General features: G+C 38.7%; 1 protein-coding gene across 2 annotated transcripts in view; it reads left to right on the forward strand.

Moving 5' to 3' along the window:
• Nucleotides 1-18,637, forward strand: part of DIS3L2 (DIS3 like 3'-5' exoribonuclease 2) — a 351,252-nt gene that overhangs the window by 200,518 nt on the left and 132,097 nt on the right. For both annotated transcript variants that reach the window (XM_023193873.2, XM_023193874.2), the window contains one exon: nt 3,414-3,587. In XM_023193873.2, coding sequence (XP_023049641.1) covers nt 3,414-3,587 — 174 coding nt within the window. The remainder of the gene's footprint in view (nt 1-3,413; nt 3,588-18,637) is intronic.

An 18,637-nucleotide genomic window follows, 5' to 3' on the forward strand; every position in this document is an offset into this window, starting at 1 on the left:
TTTGATATACCTTTGTAGGAATTTTAAGTCTGTTTATAAGAGGTACTGATCTCATTAATCCTTTGGTTTTGATATCAAGGTAATGCTGTCTTCATTAAACTAGTTGGAAAGTATTCCATCCACCTCTATATTCTAGAAGAGTTTATGTAGAACTGGCAATAATTCTTTCTTAAATACTTGGTAGAATTCACCAGTGAAGCCATCTGGGTCTGGCGTTTTCTATGTGGGAAGGTTTCAAACTGTGAATTCAGTTTCTTTAATAGATACATTAGATATAATAAATAATAGATATGTTAAATAGGAATATTCAGGTATCAATTTATTTTAATTATCCTATGCAGTTTGCATCTTTCAAGGAACTTGCTCACTTCATCCAAGATGTTGAATTTATTGTCTTACAGTCATTCATTATTCCCTTATCTTTTTAATACTTGTGGGATGTAAAATGGTGTTTCCTCTCTCATTCCTGATATTGGTAATTTGTGTTTTTCTCTCCCTGTTTTTCTTGATCAGTCAGGCTAGAAGTTTATGTGTTTTTCTCTTTTCAAAAAATTAGCTTTTGAGCGAGGTGTGGTGGCACATACCTGTAATCCCAGCACTTTGGGAGGCCGAGGTGGACAGATGACTTGAGCTCAGGAGTTCGAGACTAGCCTGGGCGACGTGGCATAATCACATCTCTACAAAAAACACGAAAATTAGATAGGCCTCAGCTACTCAGGAGGCTGAGGTGGGAGTATCACTTAAGCCTGGGAAGTCGAGACTGCAGTGAGCCATGATCATGCCACTGCACTTCTGCCTGGGTGACAGAGTGAGACCCTGTATGAAAAAGAGAATTAGTTTTTGGTTTCATTGATTTGTTTTCATTATTCATTCATTTTCTTTTCTTTCTTTCTTTCTTTTTTTTTGAGACAGACTCTCATTCTTTTGCCCAGGCTGGAGTGCAGTGGCGTGATCTTGGCTTACCGCAACCTCCACCTCCCGGGTTCAAGTGGTTCTCCCAGCCTCTGGAGTAGCTGGAACTACAGGCATGCACCACCACGCTCAGCTAATTTTTGTATTTTTAGTAGAGATGGGGTTTCATCATGTTGACCAGGATGTTCTCAATCTCTTGACCTCGTGATCTGCCCGCCTCGGCCTCCCAAAGTGCTGGAATTACAGGCGTGAGCCACTGTGCCCAGCCTATTTGTTCATTTTCTATTCATTGATTCTTGTTTCTTCATTATTTCTTTCCTTCTCCTTACCTAGAATCTAATTTGCTCTTCAGTTTTCTAAGGTTAGAAGCTTAGATCACTGATTTGACACTTTTCTTCCTTTCCTATGTGAGCATTTAATGCTATAAATTACCCTCCACACACTATTTTAGCTATGTCTCACAAATGTTGACATGTTTTGTTTTCATTCAGTTCAAAATTCCCTTCCTCCCTCCCTCCATTCCTTCCTTTCCTTTCTTTTTTGATATAGCATCCAGCTCCATTGCCCAGCCTGCGGTGCAGTGCTGCCATCTCGGCTCACTGCAACCTCCATTTCCTGGGTTTAAGTGATTCTTATGCCTCAGCCACCTGAGTCACTGGAATTACAGGTGTGTGCCACACACCCAGCTAATTTTTTGTACTTTTGGTAGAAACGGGTCTCAAACTCCTAGCCAGGCTGGTCTCAAACTCCTAGCCTCAAGTGATCCACCTGCCTTGGCCTCCCAAAGTGATGGGATTACAGGTGTGAGCCACCATACCTGACCCCAGTTCAAGATACATATATATATATATTTTGAGGCAGAGTCTCACTCTGCCACTAGGCTGGAGTGCACTGGCACGATCTCGGCTCACCTCAACCTCTGACTCTCTGGTTCAAGGGATTCTCCTGCCTCAGCCTCCCAAGTAGCTGGAATTACAGGCACGCATCACCATGCCCAGCTAATTTTTGTATTTTTCATAGAGACAAGGTTTCACCATGTTGGCCAGGATGGTCTCGATCTTCTGACCTTGTGATCTGCCTGCCTCGGCCTCCCAAAGTGCTAGGATTGCAGGCATGAGCCACTGCGCTTGGTCCAAAATATTTTCTAATTCTTTTTTTATTTCTTCTTTAACCTATAGGTTGTTAGATTTCCACATATTTGGGGATTTTCCAGATCGCTTTCTGTTAATTTTTCTCTCATATTTTTGCTGTTTGGCTTTTTGATGTGTTTTATGGGAGAGACCACCGATTTGTGGAGAAAGTACTCTTCTGAGCTCACATTATATGGTAGGAGCCCACAGGTCAGTCTGCAGGCTGCCGAGATCATAGGCTGGTGGGCAGGTGCACAGGTAGACTGGGCTGGTCTCTCTTGACTAGTGTGAGAAATGGGGCCAGCCCTGCTGCCATCACTGCTGCATTCCAGTAGCAAGGCTGAAGATTGAAATTTGTTCTGCTTATGAGGCAACCACCTCCCCTATTCCTCTTTACCACTGTGCACAAAAGAACTCCAGCAGCCAAGCATCTACACTTACTTAGGAAACAGAACCTTTTTCATAGAAATTGAATAGCCCCGGAGAATGTCCTGATGCCAGAGCTAAATTGCTTGCAGGAAGAGTTGAGGGCAGACTCTTGGATCACCCTGGTAGATAAGTAGACTTATACAACAGAGGAGGTGGCCATTTTTGGTCTCCGCAATACCCTCTACAAAGGCAGCCAAGGCCCATAACACATTTCCTGTTGGCTGCCTATATTCAACGCATAACTTTAGACTTGTGATGTGGCATGACGATACTTATGAGAATAGAGAGCTGTCAATTTGATAAGGAGTGAGATCTGCCATCTGAAAGGTGGAACCCTGTGCATAATGTGAGCGTTGTCCTGTTAAATGCAATTTTATTTTTAATGGGCCAATGCCCTAAAATGTCAATGGGTGACTGGTTTACAGATAATTTTAATTTTCTTCTCAGTGGATTTTGTGTTTTCTAACTTCTCTGCAATGAACATGTATTACTTTTGTGTTTAGATAAAATACTTTAAAATTTTAAAGATAAAAACTCATGGAGTTGTGAAATAGGAACATCAGAACTGATCTAGTAAGCATGACTTAAGGTACAGGCACTCTGAAACTAATAAATTTAACAGCACCCTGGGTTGATCATAATATCAATTTTGACTTCTCTGTGAAGAACAGTTGGAGGGGTCCTAAGAAAAGCCCTCTGGCTCTGTTTCTCAAGTCAGAATGCCAAATAGAAAAAGGTGAAATTACACTGTAGTTACAGATTTAACAGGACAAGAGCACTAGTATCTCTTCTGCTTTCCCCTTGCCCCTCATTTGCAGATGATCATGTTTCTACTGGTGGAAGGGCAGGATATTTCCTGCTACCTTACTTTTAGAGAGGAGACAGGTGCCTATGTTCCATTTGTTCGCTAACCCAGTTGTTCCCTTTCTGTTCTATCCACAGGCAGCTGGCTAAGAGTCTTGGGCAGGCTGGTGAAATTGAGCCTGAAACAGAAGGAATACTAACAGAGTATGGCGTGGATTTCTCTGATTTCTCTTCAGAAGTTCTAGAATGTCTTCCTCAAGGCCTGCCATGGACAATTCCACCAGAGGAGTTCAGCAAGAGAAGAGATTTAAGGTAAGCACCTGAAACCCTTTAAGAACGTATTTCTCCCTTTCTGCCTTAACTTTCCTAGGCTTAGATGTTTTCATCTTTCCATGAACATTCAAGTTCAGTTCAGTTGGGAATAAGTGCTTCTGTACCACAGTTGGCAAATTATGGCCCACAGGCTAAATCTAGCCCATTACCTGTTTATATACAACCCATGAGCTAAGAATGGTTTTTACATTTTTGAATGGTTGGAAAAAATTAAAACAAGAATAATATTTTATGAAAATTATATGAAATTCAGATTTCTGCGACCATAAAGTTGCATTGGAACATGACCATGCTTATTCATTTTCTATGTTGCTTATGCTGTTTTTTGCACTACAACAGCCCAGTTGATTAGTTGCAACCAAGACCATATGACCTGCAAAGCCAAAAATAGTTACTGTCAGCCTTTACAGAAAAAGTTTGCTGACCCCTGTTCTAGACCATTCTAACTTCAGAAGCTACAGCGCCCATCTTCTCATTGCTATACGTCATAGGTCTGGTCAAGTAAAGACTGTTATCTAATTAGAAGTGCCTTCCTTTAAATGGGCCTCTTCAGGCATAGAGCAAAGGATTCAAGACTTCTGTACTTGGAGCCTCATTTTAAAGCCTTACTTTTAGGTCTGGAATTTGTTGGAAAGTACTTTTGTGGTATTTTTATAACAACATCTTCTTTGAAGATGTTTCTTCATTGTGGGATGTTAGTTCTTTTCTGATATTTCTCTTCAGAATTTGGTTTCAGTACTGGCATTCATTTTGGATGCCACATGGAGATATTTAGAACCAAGAAACTTTTCATACAACCCACTGAGGCTGTGGAAGGTTTTTGCTAAGGTCATCCCATGTCAAAGTCTTTACCACCACACTTGCTTGCTTCATGCAGCTGAACTTATGACACTTTCAGTTCTGGGTGCCCGTTACCCACCTAGTTTGTGAGTATTCCCTCTCTGTACCCTCTTACTATTGTATCTTTTAGTAATTTACTGCCTTTCTCTTTTCTTACTGAGGTTAGGCAAGGAAAAGGAGATGATCATTAGTGCCCTTTCCTACTTGCTAGTATCTCTCATAGAACGCATATTACATTTGAAGTCAGTTAACCCATATTGCATTCCTGGATTTTAATAGTAACCCCTCTATCACTGAACCCCTGCTAGCACATGGGTGTGTTATCTCTTCAGGGGCTCCGAGGTCTTTGGCCCATAATGTTAACCTCTCAGTACCTTTGTTTTCTCATACACAAATTGAGGGGTTTATTTTCTGAGGTCATTTCCTGAATCTGGGAATCTATCAAATGATTTAATGGGAAAAGAATGCTAGAATAAATGGTTGAACCTTATTGTTTAGTAGAATTTAGTATAGCCATGCTGCAGTATCTATCAGCATTTTAAATGTACCTCCTCCTGCACCCCAAACTCTACTCAAAGAAGTGTACAAGAATGTTCATTACTGTCTTGTCATAAAAGTTAAACATTAGAGACACTGCTAATGACCATCAATAAAGGAATGGTTTAGTAACATGTGTTATGTCAATATGATAGCATTCCTTGCAGCTCTGCACAAAGGAGCTATATCCATGTTGACTTTCCTGAAAGAATGGCTATAATACATTATTAAGTAGAAGAAGCAATTTTCAGAGCAATATGAATATGAGCCTATATTTTGTAAAGTCATACAAAAACTACATAAATGTACATATATTCATATATATGTGTGTATATATACACATCAAAGTATATATGCATAGAATAAGACCTGGAAGGAAATAAACTGTTAACAGTGACTACCATGGAGAGTGGATTCAGTGGAGTGGTAAGGCAATAGGGAAGTGAACTTTGACTTTTCATTTTGCATACTGTCATACTATTCAAATTATTATTATTATTTTTAAGACAGGGTCTCACTGTATTGCCCAGGCGGGAGTGCAGTGGTGCAATCATAGTTCATTGCAGCCTTGAATTCTTGGGCTCAAGCAATCCTCTGCCTTAGCCTCCCAGAGTGCTGGGATTATAACATGCGCCACCACACCTGCCTAATTCTTTTATGTTACTTTTGTAGAGAAGATGGGGTCTTGCTATGTTGAGCAGGCTGGTTTTGAACTCCTGGCCTCAAGAGGTCTTCCTGCCTTGGCCTCCCAAAGTGTTGGGATTACAGGTGTGAGCCACCATACCTGGTCCAAATTTTTTTTAAAGTAATTTGTATAACTTTAAAAAATTATAAATGTGAAAGTCACAAAACAGAAGTATTCCATTTTTTCTAGCCTTTTAGCCTACAGGTAAATAATAAGCATGTTAGTGGTTATGGGGCCCAATATTGCTGTAAATTCCCCTCATGGCTCTGTCTTCCCACTTCTTTGACCTTTATTGCCTTCTGGTTTAGACCATACAATAAGAGGTCCTTAGTGAGACCCTGTCTCTGCAAAAAATAAATAAATAAATAAAATATTAGCCAGGCACAGTGGTGTGTGCCTACTTGGGAGGCTGGGGCAGGAGGATTGTTTGAGCCTGGGAGTTTGAGGCTGCAGTGAGCTATAATCATGCCACTACATTCCAGCCTGGGCAACGGAGCAAGATTGTCTAAGGCGGGGGGGGGGGGGAAGAAAACTTGCTCTGCAGAAAGCCTATGTTAAAATATATCTTAAATACACACACACACACACACACACACACACACACACACACACACACTTGCCCTGTGAAAGGATCCAAAGACAGAAGGAGTTTATAGGGTGCTCTCTGCTATTAACGAAGTGACAAGGATTTTTTAAAAAATTACTTTCGGGCGGGGCGTGGTGGCTCACACCTATAATCCTAGCACTTTGGGAAGCGGAGGTGGGCAAATCATGAGATTGAGACCGTCCTGGCCAACATGGTGAAACCCTGTCTCCACTAAAAATACAAAAATTAACTGGGCATAGTGGTACGGGCCTGTAGTCCCAGCTTCTTGGGAGGCTGAGGCAGGAGAATCGCTTGAAACCGGGAGGCGGAGGTTGCAGTGAGCCGAGATCGCTCCACTGCACTCCAGCCTGGAGACAGAATGAGACTCCATCTCCATAAAAAAAAAAAAGAAAAATTACTTTGGGCATGGTTGCGGGTGCCTGTAATCCCTCCCCAGCCTCCCAAGTAGGCACACTTGGGAGGCCAAGGCAGGGGAACTGCTTGAACCCAGGAGGTGGAGGTTGCAGTGAGCTGAGATTGTGCCACTGCCTAAGCGATAGAGCGATACTCAGTTAAAAAAAAAAAAATTACTTCAACCTTAAAATATGTTACCCTTGCCTGTTATCCTCAGGATTATGTTTCTAAAATTCAAATCTGATTTATTTTACTCTTTTGCATTTAAAATTTTTCTAGTGTTTCTTAATGCCTAAAGTAGTAATCTCTGAAGTTTAGAAATTACTACTTTAGGCATCAAGAAGTAATATAGTAAATTACCACTAATGCTTGTCTTTATTTTAAAATTATAAATGAATTTACTACATTACTAGTCTATTATGTACATTATAAACTAAAAATAGAAAAATAAAAATGTGAGAAATAAATTTTTAAATACTTTCATTTTACTTACAAAAAGTATAGAAAACTGTGTACATAGTAATTTTACTTTTGGTGAAAGCAATATGATTGAATAATATTCTTTATTTATTAAAATTTTACTTTAACAACTAGTAATATGGAAATTCAGAGGTCTGATTCTAAGTTCTGTATATTTTGGTACTTGGTTTTAATGATTATCATAATTGGAAAGGATATATGTTTAGAAGATGTGAGCTGTGCTTACAGAATCATAATACTCATTTTCCGTCCTGTTCACCAATTATATTCCAATTCATTTTGGAATTCAGCTAGTAAATTTCCATCTTTTCAGATGTCAGTTCTTGTTAATTCATTGAAAGATGCTGCGTTTTTAGATTAAAAAATATATTTATAATCTCCAGTTACTCATTAGTTGTTATCTTTAAAAACTAGTTAGAAAATTCGGCCAGGCACATTGGCTTACACCTGTAATCCCAGCACTTTGGGAGGCTGAGGTGGATGGATCACCTGAGGTCAGGAGTTCGAGACCAGCCTGGCCAACATGGTGAAACACCATCTCACTAAAAACACAAAAATTAGCCGGGCATGGTGGCAGGCGCCTGTAATCCCAGCTTCTCAGGAGGCTGAGACAAGAGAATTACTTGAACCCGGGAGGCAGAGGTAACAGTGAGCTGAGATTGTGCCACTGAACTCCAGCCTGGGTGACAGAGCGAGACTCCATCTCAAAAAAATAAATAAATACAAATGATTCTATTAGGAAGTTTAAGTCTATGGATATGAATGTTTTTGTAGTTTATACACTTACATCATTTTAGGCCCCAAATAATATAACAATGGAAGTATTTCAAAACATCCATTTTAAAAAAATGTTATCTTTAAAATTCGAATATGTTATTTTGTTTTCAAAATGCAGTAATTTCTTTTCTTATTGTTAAAATGCCACCTTTACCTTGAAGGGACAGATTAAGCATGTTTAATTTTCCTAAAGTATCTGATATGTTACATATGACTGACAGCCATTGTTTTGAAATCATAATGTGGCTGAAGTTGAATTCATATTAGACACAGAAGAAATGTCAGTGTTGCCATTTTTCTAGTATTAATGATATTACTAGGAATATTAGTGGTTTAGTATTATCTTCAATATATGGACCTTTGTAGTAATCTTTTTTAGCCAGTTACCTTTTTTGCAAGGATTAGTTTAGCTAAAACTAGACAGTATCCATAAATCCATGTATCTGGGCATGAGTAAAGACCCATTAGTTGCAGTTAGCAAAAGCATAGGAACTAAGAGTGCTGCTGTCATTGCCTTTGTGTTCTGGAATGTCAACTCTTTCATCTGTACACCTCACCTACCACCTGACCCACATATCTAGTGAGGGTGCCAGGGTTAATTCATGTAGTTATGTAGTGTCAGTTAATTCCTTATTTTTAACACACATAAAGAGAAGCATAAGTGTGTGGAATGAGCTCCAGTGATGTAGTTGGTTAGCGTGCAGTACTGTACAGCAGTAGGTAAGCATGTTTGGGTATTTGGATCTGATAACCTTTTCCTTTTCTTTGGCTGGTTTTATGATGGATTTATTCAGTTTTTATACCAAAAATATTTATTGAACACCATCCATGGGCACTGAGGATACAACAGTGAACAAAAATAGATGTATTTGCTGCCCTTGTGGAACTCTCAGTTTTGTGGCAGAAGAACATGAATGAAATTATTAAACAGTAGTCAAACGTAGAATTGTAATGAAGGAGGGGGTGCTTGGTTCAAGTGTTTGTGATCATGTGGTTTCTTCTGCTCTGAGGTCCGCTGCCTTCAAAGAGTTTTTAAAAACAGTATTCATTTTCCTAGGAATGTCAAAAGAAGTAGGATTGAGTCCCAGTACATGCTGAAAAATATGTGCTATATTGAATAAATTAATATATATTTTGTAAACGAATAAAATCAAACTTTTTTCAAACATTTATTTGCACATATTGTTTTATATACATATATATGCCAAGTAGTGAGTTAGCCACTGGAAATGCAAAGACAACCAAGGGCCAGCCCCGTTCTTCAGGGAGACAGATTTGTACTCAGATAAATTACAGCAGACAATGGCAAGTGCTGTAAAATAGGTATGAACAGACTGCCAGAGTCATTGGTGCATGAGGTGAGATCTGAGAAATGAGCAGGTTTAGAGGGAACTAGAGTGACTAAAGTTGTCTTCATTTTAGTGATAGTCCATGGCTGCAGAAAGGCAGTGTGTTGCCTTCAGACTCCAAGATCCTTCTGTAACAGGGCTTGCAAGTCCTATGGTTTGGTCACTTGATCCCCTGTCCTGGGTCACCCTGCCTCAGAGCCTGCAGTGTTACTCTGGCTCTAGCTACGTAAGAACTTCTACATACCCGTTTAGGTTTGGTATTTGAACAATTATATTTGGAACAGAAAAGTTCCATCAATCTTTAAACCTCATAATCCAATTATGTCAGTAAAATTCCAGTTTTTTGGTCCAATGGAATTGGGGTAATATTTTGCAAACTGAAGTTGAAAGAAATAGTGTTTATTTTGAAAAGAAAAAATGGTTGGTTAGCAATTTTCAAGAAGTTAGGCTTGCGTGAACTCCTAGGGGCGATATAGCCCTCCCGATTGGGGTCACCATTTTTCTGGACCTTCAGCTCTAGTCTCTGGAGAGTCCCTCCTTGCATGGTCTAGACCTGTAGCTGTCTTTAGCAGGGCATCTGATGCTTTAAAAAAGAAAAGTATCGTAAGTGCTGCAGAAATTTGAGGATCAGGAAGATAATATGTCCAAGGAAACTGCTTAAAGGGGGGTTGCACCAGAAGCTGAAGAAACCCAGAAGTTATTTCTGAGACTGGCTCCAGTTATTTCCAATTTCATTCATATTGTTTTGTTTCCTTTGTTGCTAAACTGGAATAGGAAACCAAAGCCTAAAAGCTCAATTAAAGTGGAAAATGAAAGCCTAAATATCGGAGGGGGAAAATACCACGCTAAACTGATTTTTATGTTTTTCCTGTAGTTAGTATTATTATGGAAGTTTGAATCATGTCACTTTTCAGTAAAACCATGAGTTTCATTGAAGTGGAGGTGGTTTCTATAGCTTTTTACAAGAGAACTTGTGGGTATCTATTTCTTTACTATTCCCTCAATAAAAAGGAAGCCCAGTGACCTCCACCAAACCATTACAAATGTGAAACTTGGCACTTAAAATTGCTTGCTCTAAATTTTCCAATTGCTTTCTCTCTTTTTTTTCCATTTAATGTCGTCCTGCCAACTAGTGATTTTATTATTATAAACAGGACATTGTATTCACTTTTAAGAAGAAATATGAAGCTGGAGGTAAAATTACAAACTGCAGCTTCTCGGCTGCCAAAATAGAAAACAATGAGCTAAAAATACTAAGCACAGAAAGGGGGTTGTGGTAAGAAACACTGAAAAATCTTCAAGATGGAGCTGTTCCAAATAGACAGAAATTTTCTCTCACTCCAGGTAAAACCAACCTTGAAATAGCAACTTGAAAGGAGAGTCATATAATACTAACCTCTTTCAGGTCAACCCATTTGTGGGAAAGCTTTCAAACATAACTAACATTAAATGACTAATGATCTTGTTGTTTATCAGGAAGTCCAATATGATTAAATTGCCATTTAGAAAAATGTTCCCCTGGTAAGACAGTGTGGCAGCATTGAAGGAGTGCTAGAAGTTAGTCCTACTTCTCCCCAGGGCCTAGGTAGGTGATTTTAAGCAAATCAATTAAATCTGGGGAAGTGGAGAGGAGTGAGCAATTTTATCTTTTGTGAAATGGATTTTTGACCAGATTAAGATTTTTCAAAACATGTTGCTAGGTCATGAATAGGTGTCATGCGGAAAAAGGATCTGTGGGTAAGTGTTTTTGGAAAACAGTGGGTTAATAGATTTCTTAGAGTTTCTTCTCATGGATTCTCGTGGAACTAGTATTCCTTAGAATACATTTTGCAACTTTCTGAACTAGGTATTTCAAACCCCTCTAGCTGTAACAGTGCATGACTTTGTATTTGAAATGTCTTTTCTGAGTTATTTAGAGCTATCTTATTCTTGGATTTGAAAGAAAATGATATCCCATCAGTGACTGTCTGCCGCATTTATCTAACAAATAAATATCAACTGTGCCCCACCATGGGCCACCCGGGAAAGATAATTACACAGGAAATTCAAGGGTTGTGCTTTAAATCTCAGTTCTTTGATTGCCAAAGGAACCCCTTCTTTCCTTAGCTGGAGGGAAGCAAGATTAAATTGTTTGGCATCAAATGGGGAAGCTGTCATTGTCAGCTGAAACGACTGGCAGTAGTATTCCTTTCATGTAAATCCCAACTCACTGTGAAATTACAAGAAATGCATAGATAGTAACAAGGATTAATGGGCCCTAAAGTAGATACACAACTGGACATTCTTAATTGTAAGTATTTAGTACTTTGTCAGCCCATAAAATTCATGTTGATAAATAGCACTACTCTCAGAAAAGACAAATACTCAAAGATCAATAGATTTTTTGTCTGAACAGGTGGAAAAATGCTTACTGGCAAAAGACAATGTTTGAATTTATTCCCTAGAAATATTTTTATAGCACTGTAGAAATATAAGTCATGGGCAAGATAATTTCTACATCTTCTAAATAAAATCTGTTTGGAAATTAACTATAATGGTATTTTAAAATTTCATTTTGTGGTATAGATGGCCTAAGATTTGGAATAAACTGGAGTATAGAGATCACTAAATGTCAGGGTGACAAGGTCTGTTTTTTATATTGAGATATTTAAGTACCACAAAATTAATCCTTTTAAATTCAGTGGTTTCTTGTATATTGGTAGACTTGTTCAACCATCACCACTATCTAATTCCAGAACATTTTTATCACCCCCAAAATAAATTCCATTAGCAGTTACTCCTCATTCCCTCTCCACCCCCGCTTCTCACAACTACTCATCTGTTTTCAATCTGTGGATTTCCCTATTCTGAACATTTCATATAAATGGAGTCATACAGTAAGTTGCCTTCTGTAGCTGACTTCTTTTACTTGACGTAATGTTTTGGGTTTTTTTGTTTGTTTGTTTGTTTGTTTTTGAGATGGAATCTCGCTCTGTCACCCAGGCTGGAGTGCAATGGCGCAATCTCGGCTCACTGCAACCTCCTCTCAGGTTCAAGCGATTCTCCTGCCTCAGCCTCCCGAGTAGCTGGGACTACAGGCACCCACCACCACGCCTGGCTAATTTGTGTATTTTTTGTAGAGACAAGGTTTCACCATATTGGCCAGGCTGGTCTCAAACTCCTGACCTTGTGATCCGCCTGCCTTGGCCTCCCAAAGTGCTGGGATTACAGGTGTGAGCCACCACACCTGGCCTACATAATGTTTTCAAGGTTCATCCATGTCGTTACATATATCAGAAGGTAATTCCGCTTTGTAGCTGAATAATATTCTATTGTATGGATATTTCACATTTTGTTTATTCATTAGTTGATGGACATTTGGGTTGATTCCCCAGCTTGACTATTATGAATAATACTGCTATTAATATTTGTGTACAGGTTTTGGTGTGGACATTCAGTTATCTTGGGTATATATCTGGGTATATACCTAGGAGTGAAATTGCTGGGTCATATGGTCAGTCTACTTTCAGAGTAATTGTGAAAGTATTTTTCAAAGTAGCTGTACCATTTGCATTCCCTGTGGCAATGTATGGGGGTCTCAGTTGCTCCATATCCTAACACTTGTTATCTGTATTTGTGATTATAGCCATCATTGTAGGTGTGGGGTAGTGTCTCATTATGGTTTTGATTTGCATTTCTGTCATGACTAATGAGACTGAACGTATTTTGATGTGCTTATTGGTCATTTGTATATTTTCTTTGAAGAATTATCTACTCAGATAGTATCTATTCAGATCCTTTGCCTTTTTAAAAATTGGGTTACCTTTCTATTGTTGAGTTATAAGAGTAGTTTCTATATTCCAAACACTGGTCATTTATCAGATTTATGATTTGCAAATATTTTCTCCTACTTGTGGGCTGGCTATCTTTCACTTTCTTGATGGTGTTCTTAGAAGCACAAAGTTTTAAAATTTGATGAAGGCCAGTTGAGTCTGTTTTTTTCTTTGGTTGCTTGTGTTTTTCGTGTCATATCTAAAAAACCATTGGTAATGATCACAAAGATTTAGACATATGTTTTCTTTTTGTTTGTTTGTTTTGAGATGGCATCTCACTCTGTCACCCAGGCTGGAGTGCAGCAGCGCGAGCTGGGCTGCAACCTCTGCCTCCTGGGTTCCAGCAATTCTCCTGCCTCAGCCTTCCAGGTAGCTGGCATTGCAGGCACCCGTCACCATGCCCTGATAATTTTTTTGTGTTTTTATAGAGATGAGTTTTTGCCACGTTGGGCAGGCTAGTCTCCAACTCCTGACCTCAAGTGATCCACCAGCCTCAGCCTCCCAAAGTGCTGGGATTATAGGCGTGAGCCACCGTGCCTGGCCAACATAAGTTTTCTTCTATCAACTTTATACTGTTAGTTGTTATATTTATGATCTATTTTTAATGTTTGTAAATGGTGTAAGGTACGGGTCAAATTTCATTTTTTTTGCTTGTGGATAACCAGTTGTTTCAGCACCATAAGAAAAACTTCTTGACAAGATGATTCTTTCTTCATGAAATTTATTTGACCATAAATGTATTGGTTTATTTCTGGACTCTCAATTCTGTTCCATTGATCTATATATCTGTCTTTATGCCAGTGCTACACTGTCTAAATTATTGTAACTTTGTAGTAAGTTTTGAAATTGAGAAGTGTGATTCTTCCAACTTTGCTTTTTTTTTCTTTCAGATTTTTCCACTATTCTGGGTTCCTTGCATTGCTACACAAGTTTTAGGATCAGCTTGTCAGTTTCAGGAGGCACTCGGGATTTTCATAAGAATTGCTCTGAGTCTGTAGATCAGTTTGGGGAGCATTTCCATTTTAACACTGTTAAGTCTTCCAACCTATGAACATGGGATGTCTTTCCATTAATTAGATCTTTAATTTCTTTCAATGATGTTTTGTAGTTTTCAGTATAGAAGTCTTCTCTGTTAAATTTAATTCTATGTATTTTTTCTTTTTGATGCTGTTGTAAATGAAATTGTTTTCTTAATTTTATTTCCAAATTATTTAATTGCTAATGTTTAGAAATACATATGTATAGATCTAGTATCCTACAACCTTACAAAAATCATTTGTTGGCCGGGCATGGTGGCTCATGCCTGTAATCTCAGCACTCTGGGAAGCCAAGGCTGGTGGATCAGTTGAGATCAGGAGTTTGAGACCAGCCTGGCTAACATAGTGAAATACTGCCTCTACTAAAAATACACAAATTAGCCAGGCTTGGTGGCGGGCGCCTGTAATTCCAGTTACTTAGGAGGCTGAGGCAGAAGAATTCCTTGAACCTGGGAGGCAGAGGCAGCAGTGAGCAGAGATTGCACCACTGCACTCCAGTCTGGGTAACAGAGTGAGACTCCGCCTAAAAAAAAAAAAAAAAAAATTGTTAGCTCTGTCTTTCATCGATACCATGGAATTTCCTGTATTTAGAAGTTCATGTCATCTGCAAATAGGGAAGTTTTACCTCTTCCTTTCTAAGTTAGATGCTTTTTATTTCCTTTTCTTATGCAGTTACTCAAGCTAGGACCTTCCATACAGTGTTGAATAGAATTAATGGGAGTGTGCCTCTCTTGTTCTGATCTTGAGGAGGGAAAGCATTCAGTCATTCAGATTTTGTTTGTTTGTTTGTTTGTTTGCTTTTTGGTTTTGAGACAGAATCTTGCTCTCTTGCCCAAGCTGGAGTGCAGTGGTACAATCACAGCTCACTACAATTCCAGGCTCAAGTGATCCTCCCAGCTCAGCCTCCTAAGTAGCTGGGATGACAGGGTGTGCCACCACACCCAACTAATTTTTGTATTTTTTGTGGAGATGGGGTTTTGCCACGTTACCTGGGCTGGTCTTGAACTCTTGGGCTCAAGTGATCTGCCTGCCTCAGCCTCCCAAAGTGCTGGGATTACAGGTATGAGCCAAGAACTCAGCCTAGTCTTTCAGTATTAATTGTAATGTAAGCTTTGGGGGTTTTGTAGATGCTCTCTATCAGTTGAAAGCTTTTCCTTCTAGTCCTAATTTATTGAGTGGTTTTCTCATGGAAGAGTGTTGGATTTTGTCAAATGGTTTTTCTGTCGAGATAATCCTGTGATTTTTGTTCTTTATTATTTTATTTCATTGATTGGCTTTATTATTCTATTTCGTCTATTTCATGTTGAGCCACTGCATTCCTGGGATAAATTCCACCCTTGTCATGGTGTATAATCCTTTTTATATTGCTAGATTTGGTTTACTGGATTCCTTTTTAGGATTTTTGCTTCTGTACTTTTAAGAGATTTCAGTCTTTAGTTTTCTTATGATAACTTTGGTTTTATATGAGGATAACACTGGCCTCATAGAATGAGTTTTGGAAGAGTTTGTGAAGAATTGGGGATTTTTTTTTCTTTTTTTCTTCTAGCTTTTATTTTAGGTTCAGAACGTAAATGTACAGGTTTATTATATGAGTAAATTGCATGTCTCTATAGTTTGGTGTACAAATGATTTTGTCACCCATGTAGTGAGCATAGTACCCAATAAGAGGTAGTTTTTTGATCCTTATTCTCCTCCCACTCTACAACTCATCAGTAAAGCCATCTGGCCCTGTGCTTTTGTGTGTGTGGGGGCGGGGTTGTTTATTCAATATCTTTTTTTCTTATAGATCTGTTGAACTTTTCCATTTTTATTTTAAGTTCTTTGCAGTTTATCTTCCTAGAATTTTTTTTTTTTTTTTTTTGAGACAGAGTTTCACTCTTGTTGTCCAAACTGGAGTGCAATGGTGTGGTTTCGGCTTACTGCAACCTCTGCCTCCTGGGTTCAACAGTTCTCCTGCCTCAGCCTCCCAAGTAGCTGGAATTACAGGTGCGCACCACCACACCTGGCTAATTTTTTGTATTCTTCATAGAGACAGTGTTTCATCATGATGGCCAGGCTAGTCTTGAACTCCTGACCTCAACTGATTCTCCCACCTTGGCTTCCCAAAGTGCTGGGATTATAGGCGTGAGCCATCGCACCCAGCTTCTTCCTAGAAATTTGTCTTTTGCATCTTGGTTATCTAATTTCTTGGCATACCATTGTTATTAGTATTCCCTTATAATCCTTATTGTTTCTGTAAGATTGGTAGTAATATTCGCTGTTTCATTTGTTAGTTAGTAATTCGAATCGCTCTCTCTCTCTGTCTGGTTTTGGTTAGCTTAACTCAGGGTTTGTCAGTTTTGTTGATCTTTTCACATAGCCAACTTTTAGTTTTATTCTTCTCTTATTTTTTTACTTCTCTTTTTCATTTATTTCTACTCTAATCTTTATTATTTTCTTTTTTCTGCTTGCTTAGGTTTAGTTTGTTATTCTTTGGTTAGTTTCTTAAGGTGGAAGTTTATATTATTGAGTTCAGATCTTTCTATGTTTTGTTTTTGTTTTTTTTCTTAAGATGGGGGTCTCACTCTGTCTCCCACGCTGGAGTGCAGTTGTGCAATCTTTGCTCACTACAACCTCCACCTTCCAGGCTCAAGTAATCTTCTTGCCTCAGCCTCCCAAGTACCTGGGACCACAGGCATGTGCTACCATGCCCGGCTATTTTTTTTTTTTTTGAGTCAGAGTCTCACTCTGTCACTCATGCTGGAGTGCAGTGGTGCGATCTCAGCTCATTGCAGCCTCCACCTCCTGGGTTCAAGTGATTCTCCTGCCTCAACCTCCTGAGTAGCTGGGATACGGGCATGCATCACCACGCCCAGCTAATTTTTGTTTAGTTGTTGGTTTGTTTTTAGTAACGATGGGGTTTCACCATCTTGGCCAGGCTAGTCTCAAGCTCCTGACCTCACGTGATCTGCCTGCCTTGGCCTCCCAAAGTGCTAGGATTACAGGCGTGATCCGTCGTGCCTGGCTGCCTGGCTAATTTTTGTATTTCTTTGTAGAGATGAGGTCATCATGTCACCTAGGCTGGTCTTGAGCTCCTGGATTACAGGCATGAGCCATCGTACCTGGCTCTATTTTTTTTATAAAGGCATTTACAGCTATAAACCTCCCTCCCTACTTCCCTGATTGCTTTAGCTGCATCCTATAAATTTTGACAGGTTGTATTTTATTTTCATTTATATCTAAGTATTTTAAAATTTCCTTTGAGATTTCTTCTTTGACCTATTTTTTATTTAGGAGTAGGTTGTTTAATTTCTACATACTTGCGAATTTCTCTAATTTCTTTATGCTGTTAATTTCTAATTCCATTCTATTTTGGTCAGAGAATTTACTTTGTGTTTTAGTCCTTGTATATTTATTGAAGCTTGTTATATGGTGTGGAGAATGTTCCATATCCACTTTAGAAGAATACGTATTCTGCTATTGTTGGATGGAGTGTTCTGTAGATATCTGTTAGATCTAATTGATTTATAGTTTTGTTTAAGCTTTCTATTTTCTTGTTAATCTTTTGTTTAATTTTTCTCTCTGTTACTGGATATTGTGTATTGATGTATAAAAGTTGAATTCTTCATTTTTCCCTTAAGTTCTGCCATTTTTTACTTTGTATATTTTGTGGCTTTGTTGTTAGGTGCATATATGTTTATAATTATTTCATTTTCTAGATGAACTGACCCTATTATTGTTATAAAATGTTATCTTTTGTCTTTAGTAACACTATTTGCCTTGAATTCTATTTTGTCTGCTATTAGTTTGACTACTCCTGCTCTCTTTTGTTACTGTTTGCATGACACATGCACAAGCATACACACACATTCACATACACACATACAATTAAATACTATTAAATAATAATATAATGTGGCAACTCTGGAAATCATCTTACCTCCCTTCATCTCCAAGGTTTGCTGTTATTGCTGTTTGTTCTTTCTGCTGTTCATTTTCTGACATTTTTGAACTAAGTGTTACTAAACTAAGAAGATAAACAAGAAAATAGAAAGCTTGAACAAAGTAGTCCCAGCTACTCAGGAGGCTAAAGCAGGAGACTTGCTTGAACCTGGGAGGCGGAGGTTGCACTGAGCCAAGATCACGCCACTGCACTCCAGTCTGGGCAACAGAGCGAGTCTATGCTATGATCTGAATGTTTGTGTTCCCTCTAGGCTCATAGGTTGAAACTCTAACCCCCAAATTATAGTTTAGGAAGGCAATTAAGTCAAGGGTAGAGCCCTCATGAATGGGATTAGTGCCCTTATAAAAAGAAGCACAAGAAAGAAACCTCACCCCTTTCACCATGTGAGAACACAGTAAAAAGGTGCCATTCATGAGGAAGTGGGCCTTCATCAGATATTGAGTCTGCTAGTATCTTGATCTTCGACTTTCCACTTTCCAAAACTGTGAGAAATAAATGTTATAAGCTACCCAATTTATGGTATTTTGTTATAGCAATTCAAACAAAGACAGTTTGTATTCCTTGTTATT

The sequence above is a fragment of the Piliocolobus tephrosceles genome, chromosome 11, assembly GCF_002776525.5.
Source record: "Piliocolobus tephrosceles isolate RC106 chromosome 11, ASM277652v3, whole genome shotgun sequence".
Classification (NCBI taxonomy): domain Eukaryota; kingdom Metazoa; phylum Chordata; class Mammalia; order Primates; family Cercopithecidae; genus Piliocolobus; species Piliocolobus tephrosceles.